Source organism: Phragmites australis, chromosome 9, assembly GCF_958298935.1.
Source record: "Phragmites australis chromosome 9, lpPhrAust1.1, whole genome shotgun sequence".
In the NCBI taxonomy this organism is placed as follows: Eukaryota; Viridiplantae; Streptophyta; class Magnoliopsida; order Poales; family Poaceae; genus Phragmites; species Phragmites australis.
Window position 1 is genome coordinate 35,529,083 of NC_084929.1, and position 14,132 is coordinate 35,543,214.

General features: G+C 45.6%; 2 protein-coding genes across 4 annotated transcripts; one reads left to right on the plus strand and one right to left on the minus strand.

Moving 5' to 3' along the window:
- Positions 1-6,217, plus strand: LOC133929473 (peroxisomal membrane protein PEX14-like). Of its 3 annotated transcripts, none has more exons than XM_062376237.1 (9): positions 2-172; positions 3,688-3,959; positions 4,091-4,136; positions 4,352-4,383; positions 4,498-4,531; positions 4,618-4,685; positions 5,393-5,437; positions 5,530-5,598; positions 5,797-6,217. In XM_062376237.1, the coding sequence occupies exons 1-9, from the start codon at positions 109-111 to the stop codon at positions 6,004-6,006; spliced, it is 840 nt and encodes a 279-aa protein (XP_062232221.1). In that variant the 5' UTR covers positions 2-108; the 3' UTR covers positions 6,007-6,217. The 3 variants fall into 3 exon arrangements, with proteins under 3 accessions (XP_062232223.1, XP_062232221.1, XP_062232222.1); XM_062376238.1 differs by having other exon boundaries at positions 5-172; positions 3,718-3,959; XM_062376239.1 differs by lacking the exons at positions 4,091-4,136; positions 4,352-4,383 and having other exon boundaries at positions 1-172.
- A 2,473-nt stretch (positions 6,218-8,690) lies between these two features.
- Positions 8,691-10,027, minus strand: LOC133929475 (uncharacterized). The gene has a single exon (XM_062376240.1). The coding sequence runs from the start codon at positions 9,887-9,889 to the stop codon at positions 9,053-9,055; it is 837 nt and encodes a 278-aa protein (XP_062232224.1). The 5' UTR covers positions 9,890-10,027; the 3' UTR covers positions 8,691-9,052.
- Between the last annotated feature and the right edge of the window lie 4,105 nt (positions 10,028-14,132).

Here is a 14,132-nt window from a genome sequence, read left to right on the forward strand (position 1 = left end):
GCCCACGCGTCAGTAGCACCGGCACGCGTTCGTCCTCCTCCGGCCCCCGATCTTATCCCCCCACTCGCCGCCCGCCCGCCCGGGAGCTGGAGGTCGCCGACGACAGCAATGGCGGATGTGTCGACGTCTTCGGACGCAGAGGTAGCTGAAGAAGCGAGGCAGCAGGAAGCAGGTTCGATTTCGAAAAGATTTCTTCCCTCGTTTTTAGCTTGGTTGCTACTTGCCTGCTATTGATGTTATTGTTAGCGTTGAGAGCTAGTAATTGCTGTGGGTGGAAACTCACCTGACCCTTCCCGTGCCGTCACACAAGCTCTCTAATGTAGAACCATCTCCCTCCCTCAAGAATCAAAACCCACCATCTGCCCTTTCACCGTGGCCGGCTAAGGGCAGGGGTTCCCCGTCTCTTGTTAGTGTTACACAGAGTGCTTCAGCCAGGTAGTCGTAGACGGACTAGAACCAGGGGATAAGACGCACTCGATGAATACGTTACCAGCGCATAAACACGCTGAAGACATAGGAGTCTTTTGTTATACAGTGGTTGTATTACTTCTGTGTATTTGGGGTGGACACTCCATGCAATGAGAAACATAAACTTTTCCCCTTTCTAGTCTTCTTCCTGCTGAAGCTATCTAAGTGAGAGTGTCGAGTTCCTCACGTCCCGGTCTTCACCGCTGGCGGCTACGGGTGTGACAGCTGGTATCAGAGCCATGTTCGATCGCTGGATTCCATCGGCTTGGAGCTGTAAAATTTCGGAGGGTGGTTGGTTGAGATTGAGTTCGTCCGACTCATTCGTTGCAAACTCGATATCCTGGAAATCCCAATTTCAGTTGGCTCAGCTTGTGGTGTGGTCACGACATTGCCCTCGAAACCTTCGGCTCATACCCAGTTTGTCTTGGACGCGATGGAGGAGGAGGAAAAAAGAAGATGAACAGTGGAGTAGGGTGTTTGAGTCACTGGATTTGTTGTTCGCGCGTGTGGGTACAATTGACGTCACAAAACAACAACTCTTGGCACAGGTCGATCTCGAGTCGCGTGCGGTGGATCAAGTAACATGCGAGCAACTGCTGTTGGCCAGACAAATGGAGGTGACAAGGCACGCGGTAGCCAAGTTAACATCGGCGCAACCTGCGGGGGAGATGGAGCAAGGTGACGGACGATCTGCTGAGAACGTCTGTTGCCTACTGAAGCTTCATCACTGCAGCAACAGTTGGGGTCTGGACTAGCGAGTGGCATCCTACCTGTACCGGGTGACAGGCATGCATGGTGTTCAACGGATGATCCCAATCAGGAAGATGGTGATCTTTTAGGTGCGCATCGTCACACACTACCAAAGCTGTCCTTTCCAAAGTTTGGTGGGGACAATCCTAGGATTTGGAAGGATAAATGCTTAGATTTCTTTAGATTGTACAATATCAGTGGGGCTATGTGGGTTACAGCAGCTTCCTTGCATATGGAAGGGAACGCTGCACGATGGCTGCAACTTTACAAGATTCAAGATGGATTGGGCACATGGAATCAATTCATGGCAGCAGTTGAGCAGAAATTTGGAGCTTACGACTATCGCAAAGCCATGAATGTGCTGCTGAGTCTCCAGCAGAAAGGATCGGTGGAGGACTATGCAAAGTCTTTTGAAGAAATGAGGTATCAAATCGCTATGCACAATACATGATTGGATGAACTGTTCTTTGTATCTCATTTTGTAAAAGGGCTCAAGGATGAAGTCAGGGGTGCCGTACAATCTCAAATACCTGAATCAGTTGACCGAGCGGTCTTGCTAGCCCAAGTGCAGCAAGAGGTGCTAGAGAAGAGTAAAGTTCGTTGGGCCAAGGGATTTACCAGCACCAAATTTCTAAATTCAGTCAGTAAATCTGACAGCAAATCATCCCTTCCAGTGGGCGATCTGTGGAAAGAACGACAATTAAGGGATTATCGTTGTTTACATGGGTTGTGTTTTCATTGCGGAGACAAATATGACCCATCCCACCCAGATAAATGTCCCAAACGAGCCAAACAGCAAGTGTATGCTCTCACATCACAAGACTTAGACATGGAACTACCAGACAAGGTGTTGGACCAGGTACAAAAGGAGGACGCTATTAGAGCTGAGCTATGCCAATTATCTCTGAATGCTATCGCTAGGATTCAAGAAGGTGACACAATACAGGTGAGAGCTTTGGTGCAGAACAAAGTGATGTTGATTCTCATTGATTCAGGGAGTTCCCGTTTTTTCAATGGTGCTTTTCTGTCGAAAGTTGGAATTACACCACAACCCACAAAACCAGTTCTGGTGAAGGTAGCAAATGGAGAATCCTTGATCAGTGACAAGTCTGTTTCAGAGTTGGAATGGTGGGCACAGGGGTCTACTTTCAGAACTGCCATGAGAGTATTAGATTTAGGCGCTTATGATGCCATCCTTGGTATGGATTGGCTCAAACCACGCAGTCCTATGGTGTGTCATTGAGAAAACAAGACAATTCAGTTTGAGGAAGGAGGAAAGACAGTAAAACTTCAAGGTGTCTTACCAGGTCAAATAGTGGTAACAGAAATGCCAGCTCAACAATTGATCAAATGGGATCATGGTATTGACATTTGGGCGTTAGCAGTGGTAGAATGTCCAGCTGCACCTGTTACAAGCAACATGCCACAAACAGTAATAGATTTATTAGCTGAATTTTCTGATGTCTTTGGAGAACCACACCATTTGCCACCAGCTAGAGAATATGACCATACAATACCTCTGATCCCAGGGGCTATTCCAGTAAATTCTGGACCATATTGATATTCACCATTGCATAAAGATGAAATCAAGCACCAAGTCAAGGAGTTACTGGCAGCAGAACTTATCATTCCTAGTTCCAGCCCCTTTGCATCACCGGTTTTACTAGTCCAAAAAAAGGATGGCTCATGGCGTTTTTGCGTTGATTTTCGCAAATTGAACGACCTGACTATCAAGAACCGTTTTCCGATGCCATTCATCGATGAAATTCTGGATGAATTGGCAGGCACCAAGTTCTTCACCAAATTCGACATACGTGCAGGGTACTCGTGATGGACACTATGCAATGAGAAACATAAACTTTTCCCCTTTCTAGTCTTCTTCCTGCTGAAGCTATCTAGTGAGAGCGTCGAGTTCCTCACGTCCCGGTCTTCACCGCCGGTGGCCACGGGGTGTGACAGTTAGCTTGTTGCTATAGGCTAGATTCCAGTGGTATTAAGCTAGACGCTAGACCTATGTCTGGGTTTCTTCCAGTTTCTCTTTGGTGGCGCCTTTCTCGTCCTCTGCTGCCAGCTGATGGCCACACAATGGAGTCACTGCCACTGTCGAAGGCAAGTATCCAAGCAAAACGTGGAATTCCCCTCATCCTTCACTTCATTTAGGCTATTGACGAGGCTAAACTCCTCCAGATCAGCTAGCCTGGCCGTCGAAGTGTGTACTGTTTGTGTGAATCTCTATCATGCCTTGTCCTGCATGTGCTTTGGGAATCTCAAGATCAACTTTTGTATTGTCATATTGTGATGAATGAAACCCTTTAGGATCCAGATGCTTTCAGGAAAAAAATAGTAATTTGATAGCTTGTACTATAATACACCACTCGAGTCTCAAGCTTGGATCATAGAATTGCCCAATCACCCACTATTTTTCGTTCTTCCTAAAATAGTATGCCTGTTTCGTGATTGTTTGTATAGAAGTCAAACTTTGTGCTGAACTGCATATAGGCCAAGGAAGCTCTGAAGGTATCCATACTACTACTTTGCAAGACACAAAGGAGCAGGAAATAAGGAAAGGAAAGGCGGCTCTTGCATCCTTCGAACTGATGAGGGAGGAACTGGTTCAGAGTGCTGTTGGTTTTCTGAAACACCCTAAAGTTGTAGCCTCTTCTGATGTCCAGAGGCTATCTTTCCTTGAAAATAAAGGACTCACTGTTGATGAAATCAATGAAGCATTTCGACGTTTACAAGTATGCTCTGTTTCCTCACTTTTACTTGACTCTGATTTTCTTTCTCGTAAGTTATACTACCACAGAGTAGTTCCCTGACTATTCTGACTTCTTTGATTTCTTTAACTCTCCTTTTTTGGGGGGAATTCAAGAGCCCATCGTCGAATTCTGTGAGCTCAAATATGTGCACATCTCTAGGTATGTAAGTAGATTCCACTTACTGATGATTTTGAGCTGGTCTTCAAGCTTAATGCTAGTTTGATATCGTCGTGGATCCTATCATGATGATTGATTCTTTTTGTTTGTTTCTCTGTAAGCAATGATCGTTCAAGATGAACTTACCTGTCAGTCCTAAATGGCTTGATCTTGATACATCTGACTTCATTGCCTTACCTTTTGTCTGCATTTATTAGGGGTATCTGATCGTTCTTGCAGAATTACTCAGGTCGGCTATGAACTACAAATAATAGTTATTTAAATCCCCAATGAAGTCTTGGTCGGGCATGACTGGTATTTATGCTGCAAATTTTAAACTACTGCATTTTCTTTACCGCGGCAGGAAACTAAAGTTGTCCCAAAGTGTATGGATGGAGGTTTGCCAATGCTGCCCTTCTTCTAAATCAAGTTTTGACGATCTTCCTTGATTTATTTTTTCTAACATTCCCAATTTCTTTCATAGAGAAGCTTGAACCTGAAACTGAACCTGTGGCCCCTGTGGTGCCCCATCATCCAAAATCATATATGGAGGTCAGCTACCTTTCTAGCATAAGCATAAAATGGCTGCAAGTTAATCCTTGCTCCGCTGTTTAATACTGCATACATGATATCTAAAGCTGTCTGTGATGTGTTCCTTTCCTGAATAGCTTCAATACAATTAAATTGAACTTCAGAAAATAAAGTTGTTCCTAACTGCTGAGTATTGCACAATCCATGATTTCACCATCCTTCTGTTTAGCATAATATTGGTCATTCAAGATTACCTTACCTTACCTTACCTGAAACTGGGCTACCTGAAACTGGGCTTGGATATTAGTAATAGATCTAAAAAAAAAGAATAATCTTGTGTTCAGTTTAATTGCTAAATCTGAAAGAAGTGAAAACAGCTAGTTGCAGCTTCAAGGCCTTTTGAACATGCATCAGTTAGAGGTTTCGTCCTTCGTCTAATGTTGTACTGTATGTTAGGACATGGGATGGTGGGAGGTTTATTCAATATTTGCTGCACATTCAAACATGCTTGTTTGGGTTAGCTATTGCATCATGGGAGTTATGCTACCTAGTTCGTTCATCTTATTATGTACTTCCCTTATTAAGCTAACAGCAACTTAATTCAGTCTGGAAATTTTGGTACTTGTGAATTTCATGTTCCGAATACGAGGGAAACATTAAGCTAATTAGAGTTCTTATATTGAACCAGAATTTGGCTTTTAAATGTCGTACTGTATTTGACTTGGCAGATCATGGAAATGATACAAAGGGGAGAGCGGCCAGATGATATCCAGGTATGGATTTCATTTTGTCTTCAAGTATTGCTGCAGCAAGAGAACTCTGTAGTTTACTTTTGAACCCTTTATTTTTATGTTGTGTGATATAGGATATTAATGATAACCCTCCAAACCCTGATCAACCAATCTCGGAACCCCGTATGGCACCCAAGCCCAAGGTTTGCACTTGAAACATGACTGGCTAACGGAATCTTTCACAACATAGATTTGCTTCTTGCATAGTTATGACTCATTATCGCTGGGAAAGTAGCATACATATGCAGGAGCTGCAAGCAGCATAATTAGAGTATTTTCATTATATCAGTTAGACTTGTTTAACAGATGTTGGCTCACATTTAGTTCCGTGGTAAAAACAGCCATGGGAAAAGCAAGATCAAGAAAATTCCACCTGGGATTTGAAATCTCTATTAAGTGACTCCAGCGAATTGAGACCAGAAGTTGGAAACGATAGCACTCACCCGGCTACGGAGTCAGCCAACGGCTCCAACCAAGGGGACTCACTGCTGCAAACAATAGTAGTTGTGGGCTCTGAATCTCCCACAACTGATGCTGCCTCATCGAAGTAGTAACTGCAAAAAAAACACATGATACAAAAAAAAATTTCTCTGCCTAAAGATGCTCCAGATCCCAGTACCACTTCACTGTTCTGCTTTCTGAGACCTTCTGCAATTCTCAGACGCAATTTGAGTTGATTTTACTAAGCAGTGTATTTGTGATTGGATAAACGTTCTTGTTGCTGGAATCAAATGAGCAAGTACAAAACTTCTCCCACTTTCAGTTTGATTGGATGGTTGGTTGGTACAAGCTGTACTTGGCTGCCGTTCAAATGTACAATCTGTGCTTGGCTTATGACCTGCAGATCATCATCTGAAACGTGACGAAGACCAAAAGCTTGATCCAATGCAGTGGTGCGTGCCAGTTTAGTAAACCTGTTACACAGACAACGTGAAATTCCTTCTGAAAACCTCAGGCCGATCTGTGATCCTGCAACACAAGTTCAGTCCATGTCTGAACCAACATCTCACATCTTTGCTTGGTCGAAGCTCGCAAGCAAAAAAAAAAAAGAAGTTTGCTTGGCCAGATGAACTCGTACGCAGTGTAAATGCATCAGCTTTTGAAGGCATGGAATATGCTCCGTGCGTGTCGTTAGCAGCGCGCAGTAGCTGAAGGAACGCATTGCGTTTCGGCAGGCATGTGGTGATGATGGCAGCTCAAGAGTCTGTAGCCTTCAGACCTTCAGTCCCTTTCACCTTTTCTTCAGTTTCTAATGCCAACCACCTCGAGCAATAACCAACCTAACCTACACCATACAAGAGACAATCTAGACCAACGCAGCAGGCCTAACCGGTCGAAAATACGACCACTCTTTCTTGCTCGGCTTGTTTGCCAAATTCACGAAATGTTTGGAGCTTTTTTGGTCGGCATTGACTTGACTAGTTTTGTTTCAGACTTCAGTGTTGCGTTTGACTCGCATCATGCTTTCTTTCTTCTTTTTTTAACACGGGGAAACCCCATTTCTGTTACATAGTAGCGGAATTAAGTCTGATACAGCCAAGTCTTACAACAAAACAGAACTGATAAACGACGAACCGAAAGTAGCAGAACAAAAGGGTACTACCGAGGAGAGAGTTTTTAGATCCCTACACGCGAGAACGAAAACAAACACCAACATCACCATGACACGGCAAGATGCCATTTTGCAATCGCAGCAATGATTCAGATGTTCTAGTATTAGCATCCAGTGGATCATGCACGGCAAAATTACGATATGGCTGTCTGGTTAGGTGCAACAGTTACAAGCCAACGACATCATGGAATTCCAGAAGAGAGGAGTGTAGAATACCAACACTTCAACGCGCACCAAGATCGTAGAGCTTCAAAATGGTAGCCTAATGTTTGGTATTAGGCAGGCTCAAATCGGCACGATGTCAACGACTTGACACCACGAGAAATCAGAAATTCTAACATACATATATCTCTGAATGACAACACATGCATGGATCCTAGTTTCTCCGCTGAATTATAATCAAGGATGGCATTTTATTGTTATCCCCCCCCCCCCCCCCCCCATTATCCCATCATATGTGTAGCCATGGCTGATGCAGATGGCACCGGTGTGGGCTATCTGACGAGCCAATCCACAGAGCAAGCTGGTGGCAACTGATCAGCGAGCGGTGGCGCCCTTTCGCCGGCGCCGGATTCCCCTGTCAGGTGCTCGGCCAAGTGCTCAGATACGCATGCAGCGTCTCTTTTACCGCTTTGAATAGGAGTATAAGATGGACTGCGACACGCCCATTTCATCTCGTTTAATTTCTGAAAAGAACAGCACAAGGAACTTGCAGGGAGAATGCGACGCAAAAGGCTTGAGTCCGATCGTGGATTGGGCATGTTCCACAAGCAAAATGCTCACCTTTTTCACTGATTCCAGCTATGACCTGAAAGCAGCTTACAGTGAAAAGGCCCAAAGAAAATCTGAACTGGAAGGGGCACAGTAAAAAATACTTGCGAGTACGTAGAAAATAAACATGCGTTTCGTTTTTTTTTTAGAAAAAAAGCATGCACCACAAGGAAAATAACGCTACTGCCTTCAAAGAAATAACATGGAGGGGAAGATCGATCACGGGATCTACCCCTACCAGGTTGCAGAGAAAGCGAGGAGTTGATGGCTGACCTGCACTAATCCATCGGCACTATACATCTTACCCAAAAAAAAAATATCGGAACACTTGCAAATCTCGTGAAGTAGCTAGAAATCATGGACGCCATATTTGCAGACAAGATTGAAATCACCAGGCTAAAAACGAACAGCAAAGCAAAGCCTACGGACGGCATCGTGATGTCCAGCTGATGAGCTAATCAAACCAGCGTCGGAGATACAGTGACCGAGCAGTCTCGTAACTAAAAGAGAGCTCAGCTCAGGTGACCGAACAGCTAAGCAAAGCCTATGTTTCGTCCAAGTGAAGAAGATGCAGCTGATGCACCGCCCTGCGCACGAGCCCGACCACATGGCGTCGCCGTCGCCGGCCGCGGTGGCGGCGCACGCACGGCACCTGGGACGCCCCGGGAGGCTCACCGCCATCGGACGCGTCGCGCTTGGTTCCTCGTAAAGCAGGAGGTGCACGTTGGTCGCCGGTATGATTCATGTGTGCCGGATCGGGTTGATCTGTCCAGATTGAGATGCAGTGACCGAACAATCTCGTAACTTAAAGAGCTCAGCTCAGGTGTGTGGTACACAAACAAAAGCAGTTGATTGCACGAAAACCACTTCTGGATGATATTTTTTTGCGAAAAGAGAGTGCTTTATTGATTACCCAGAAATATGAGTACGTTTATTTTTGAGTAACTCTAAAACACAAATAGATGCTTTGCGCTCGCCACGTAGCACAATATACTGTACACTTAGCTAGCTGAACAAGGTCATGAAGAAGGCCACGCCGCATCTCCCAGCTCCACACTGTCCTACTCATTCTGCATCGCGAGCTTAATCAATCACTAAGCTCGTCATTACCCTACCCAATGAAGCGCTAACCACACACGAGTAGAATTTGATCGCAAATGCAAGCATCAAATTTCAAATTAGGATAGCTGATTAATTTGCACGCGCCTCGGGAGTCAGAACGGGTGGTGGTGGCTCCGGCTGATGCCGTTCACGTTGGCGAAGAAGCCCACGAGCTCCTCCCGGTACGGCAAGAACGTGCGCCGCGGCGTGCCGCCGCCGCCGCCCTTCGCGATGTATGCGATCCGGCGGGCGGCGGTCACCGTGTCGACCTCTGAGGCCGCGGAGGAGGAAGCCTTCCTGCCGCACGCTGGCTTCGGCTTGTTCTTGGGCCTGGGCGCCTCGTGGGGCGGCGTGGGGAGGAACAGGAACTTCTCCTTGCCGTCGCTGTGGCTGCGGCCGACGACGAGCTCGCTAATTCGGCGCCACCGCGCCATGGACCCCGTGGAGCCGCTCTTCCTGGGCGGCCGTGGGGAGGACGACGCCGACGCCGGCGCGGAGGAGACGGAGCCGGGCGTCCACAGGCAGTAGCTCTCCGGCGGCGCCCCCTCCAGGCCGTCCTCGCCATCTTCCGACGCCGTGGACGTCGACGAGCTGCGCGCGCGCGACTCCTCGAGGAAGAGCCGTCCCAGTTGTCCCCTTATCCGCGGCGCCCCCGGAGCGGACTCTCCCGTGCCGTCGCGGCCATGGACAGCGCCGCGTCTGAACACCGGGTAGAACGGCCTGATGCGCCCATCGGCGAACAGCTCGTCGGCCGGGGCGGCGGTGCCCGCTGGGGAGTCCCTGCTGACGAACGGGAACTCGAACTCGAACTCGAGCTCCCCCTCGTCGGTCTCGTCCCCCGAGTAAAGCGCGGGGGCGTCGTCGGAGAAGGGCACTTGCGGCGGCGAGGGCGCCTCTATGGAGGTGGTGGGGCCTTCCTGTTGGTTGGTTTGGAGGGTTCTCTCCTCCATGGTTACGAGTTCTTTTTGTGGCGCGGGGAGAATCGATCGGCAGCGGCGGGGGATAAGAAGCCGGCCGGCGTTTATAAAGGTGGCGCGGGTGCTTGAATGGTCGTCATGGCGCGGTGGGGCAGGGCTTCCAGAAGGTTTAGTCTTTGTTTTGTCTTTGACTCAAGGCAGGTGGATTATCTTGCGGAAATTTGATTATATGTAACTTAATAATATATCTAAGGTTGATCATTCTTCTATCAAATATCTTCTTTTCATGTTGCGTCACTCTCTATATCTTCAAGTACTTCACTCGATAATATATGAACCCGACTATGGAGTCAATAAGAGATGTTAATATCATGTCACAGACCTCACGTTAAAGATCACTGTTGAATCACAATTCTTCCATACTGTTAAAGATCACGCCTTTCCAAATTTCCTCCTTCTCACTGTTGATTTACCGTATCTTGGGCTATGCATCCCTCGGCAGCCGCCGTGTCCACACCTGCCTCAAGCACCGATCGGAGACTGCGAGTCTACGGTGGCGTGACCACCATTAGCAACCAGTACACGCAGAAACGGATTAATCAACGACTCGCATGATTTTGCGCGCCCCACTGCAAGACTTTGGCTCTATTTGTTATAGTTTGTGTTTTGGCATAATTCGTTTTTTAAAGAATTCTATAAAAAATAGATTTTACTTTTTTAATTATGCAGTTCATTTTTAAAATTCGTTTCCTGGTAGTTTACTGTAGAATTCTCAGAATCTAAAAATAGAAGTTGTGTCAAACAGAATCTTTGTATATATAGAATTTCCTTATACTCGAAAGGTATGTTTAGTTGCACGTATGAATTTTTATAGAGCTGTAGTGTATATCCTAAACAAGTAAAATTGGATTAAGTAGATATAATAACTCAAAAAAAAGAGTGTTTGATTATCTACATTGGTTAATGTAATGACCCTGCACTTATGGATACAGTGAATATATGAATGTGTTTGGTTGTTTGAATGAGCAGATATAGTGGTCCTGCATTTAAGACTAACGAGTGAAGCCGCTGTAACACTGTAGCAGATTCAATATATCTATTGAGTTATGCTTTATAGAAAAATCGATTCGGACGTATCCACGAGTCAAACTCGAACTATATAATTACAACTATGAATATAGAGAAGAACCATATATATAGACAACCAAATGATATTTATTATAAAAATATAAATACGAACTCAACCAAAATATCTCTGACGCGGACAACCAAATACGTCCCAAATCTCTCCCTTTATGCTGCTGGAAAAAGGAGAATAGGCTGCTAATAGTTTTGCCAATATAACGCAAAATGCTTGCAGAGCCTGCATATTCTACGACGGATGGTGATGTACTACTGGTCTACCAGTAGAGTGTATACTGTTTGAAAAGGCTCGATCTCGTGCGGTCGCCATCTCCCCTGCATTCCCACGCCCACAGCATCGCCTTGGCTGCGGCGGTGCGCTCCCTGGAACGGCCAACGTTGCACGCGTTACGCGCGCGTTCCCACGCAGGACGGCAGCGGAGGTCGAGCTGAGCGCTCTCGGACGCAACGAACAAGACGACGGACACCACACACGATGCTTACACCTTTCTCGTCAGCTGATCTGGGTCTCTCTCGGTTAGAGATGTGCATGGATCGGTGTATGCGTTTATTCATTTTAGTTCAACTTAGCTAGCCAAGTGATAATTTTTTAGCTCATACTCCTATCGTTTAGTTAGTTGATTGTGTTGAATTAGGTGTGATCCATGCCCATCTCTAGTTCTGCCCGATTATGCAGCGCAACACTGTAGTGTTCTCTTCTGCTGCCGATTAACTCCGTTCATTCCACTGTTGCTTGGTTGGTCGAATGTTAGCCGTGCAACTGCGTGTCTGCTCAGCTGTCCGTGTGTCGGCGGTGCGTTGGGCAGGGTGGAAATGGCCGTGGTGCAATTGGGTTCCAGCCCTCAGGTCAGGTCAGGTGGGGTTTTATTATTATTATTTGAGACGGTATAAAGAACGCACACTAAGTACATATATTATATGCGTACGTGTTCACACAATTGAAAGATTTGAGATCGCTAATATATAAGAACACGTAGTACCATTAAATATGTACTTATATATATACTAATCTTAATCATATGTAATTGTTTCTCATGGTACAGAATCCGTTTACGAGAAGATTTTTTCTCTTTAACATTACAACGGTTTTTATTTACGGTTTTCGTTACAGTAATTTCAAAGTTCACTCTTTTTAGTATCAGATTCTCTTTTTTCTTCACAAATTACTTCGAAAGTAAGCTGTTAAAGATTAGAGAAAAAAATATATAAATGAGGAGAAGAATCGGAAATAAAATAAATATAGTGAGAGATGGTCGGCGAGCCCCGTGCCATGTCGGGAGTTGTGGCGCACCGGCGAGCGAACCATCGCGATAAGAGCGCGTTCGCGTCAGGTCAGGTGGGTGGATCGGTGGACGCGAGCAGTGAGCGAATTTCTTCAGGCCGAGGCGATGCGGCTCCAGTTGGGCTGTTGGCCTCAGCAAGTTTCCGGCCCAGGAGATACGGCCATACGGGCTCGGTGCAGCTGCCCCGGGGAGGGACTGAGACCTGACGCTCGCATATATCTGGGCCGATCACCAAATCTGGGCTGTACAGACTGGGCTGGTGCAGTTACTACACTGTAGTGTAGGTTGCACTCATGAACCGAACCACTGCCCCATGATTCTTCCCCATTTCCATGTCCAGGAATTTCTTTAGACCGAACTCTGAAAGCGTCGACGACTGAAGCTCTGAAGAAGCGGTTTCTATTACTGAAACTAGATACTCAAGTACGACTGCATCAAGAAGCTTCAGGTCAACCTCTGATAAGAAAGGGGCACCTGATCTGCAAAAATAATAATAATAATAACGTTGGAATACTTCCGTCAGACAAATCTGTTTCCCCTAATTCCACGGCTTGATCTGGTCGGTAATCTAGTCCACAAAACCTTTCCGATAAAGCGGGTCCCAGCAGTTCCCACAGAAAATTCAGAATACGGGGGCCGCCGCTGCGCATGCAGAAATGGGTGGAAGCCGGCCGGCCGGTCGAGTCGAGCCGAACACGTACCCGTGCGAATGGAGCCGAGCGGACGCAGCAATCATCCTGGCCCTGAATCTCGAAAAAAAAATGTTTGGTCCGTATTCACTGTGTTGGCCTGAAGCAAATATATAGCCTTATTATGGCTCAGGAACGATCGAGTTTCATTTTATAGGCTGATTCCACAGATACAGTACAGGTTATGTATCTGTTTCATGTAGATAGACTAATTTGTCAATATTATAAAATTATCTTTACACAAATAATTAATTATAATCTTAGACTCTTGTATCTGTTTATACGATATCAAATTCAATCAACTAAATATAAACTTAGCTAGATCCATCCAAATAAATATAACTAATAAAATATTTTTCTTCAATCAACAAATATAACTACATTAAATCATCCTACCTACGACCTGCTTATACTATACGAATCTATGAAACCCGTTGTTACAACCAAACACACCCCAATTATCGCGTTTCGGTTCAAAAAAGCCGATGTGTGCCAAGGAAGTGGCAACCACAACCTTTGCAGGCCACACCATTATAAAATAGGAAATTTTGCTACATGACACACTTGAAGTATGGTCTTTGCTGTAAGACATGATTTTTTTTATTTAGCTGGTGGATATCATTCCTCTGTGTTAATTTGCTGCAAGATACTACACCTATTATAATAGTATTATTGGGCCTGAGAGGAGATAGAATCCTTATGAAAAGACGAGAATGTCCTTATTTGCTGGCTCAATCAGTCGGATCGTTCACAGTTCGATTCCACCTAATACTTTCTAGCCACATCATTGTCATCCCCTCTCCCATACCTCCCCACCTCGACCAGCGACGACGAGAGTGGAAGATGGTGATGAGTAGACAAAGGTTGTGCCTGATCAGCTTGGCTCTGTTGTGTGGGTAACACCAATGTTAGCTATGAGCTTGTAATTTCCTCATTGCTACCGACATCCACAATGTTGGTTTCATCCATACAAGAGCTAACAATGGTAGAGGCTTGTGTAACTGAACCTTCACTCACAAGAATATATAATAGGAGCTTCATAATTTCTTAGTACCGCTCAAATGCATCAAGTAAGATATTGCCAGATTTTATCTCGACATACATATTATTTCGTTTGCCCAAGAATGTAACAGCTAGGTCTTGATTGCCACCATGTTTGAC

What these genes read in the sequence shown, in the direction of transcription:
- LOC133929473 (XM_062376237.1), top strand. Translation starts at nt 109, where the DNA reads ATGGCGGATGTGTCGACGTCTTCGGACGCAGAGGTAGCTGAAGAAGCG. An exon ending in AGCGAGGCAGCAGGAAGCAG is followed by an intron (nt 173 to 3,687) that starts GTTCGATTTCGA and finishes TTGTTTGTATAG; the next exon opens with AAGTCAAACTTTGTGCTGAA. An exon ending in AGCGGCCAGATGATATCCAG is followed by an intron (nt 5,438 to 5,529) that starts GTATGGATTTCA and finishes TGTGTGATATAG; the next exon opens with GATATTAATGATAACCCTCC.
- LOC133929475 (XM_062376240.1), bottom strand. Translation starts at nt 9,889, where the DNA reads ATGGAGGAGAGAACCCTCCAAACCAACCAACAGGAAGGCCCCACCACC.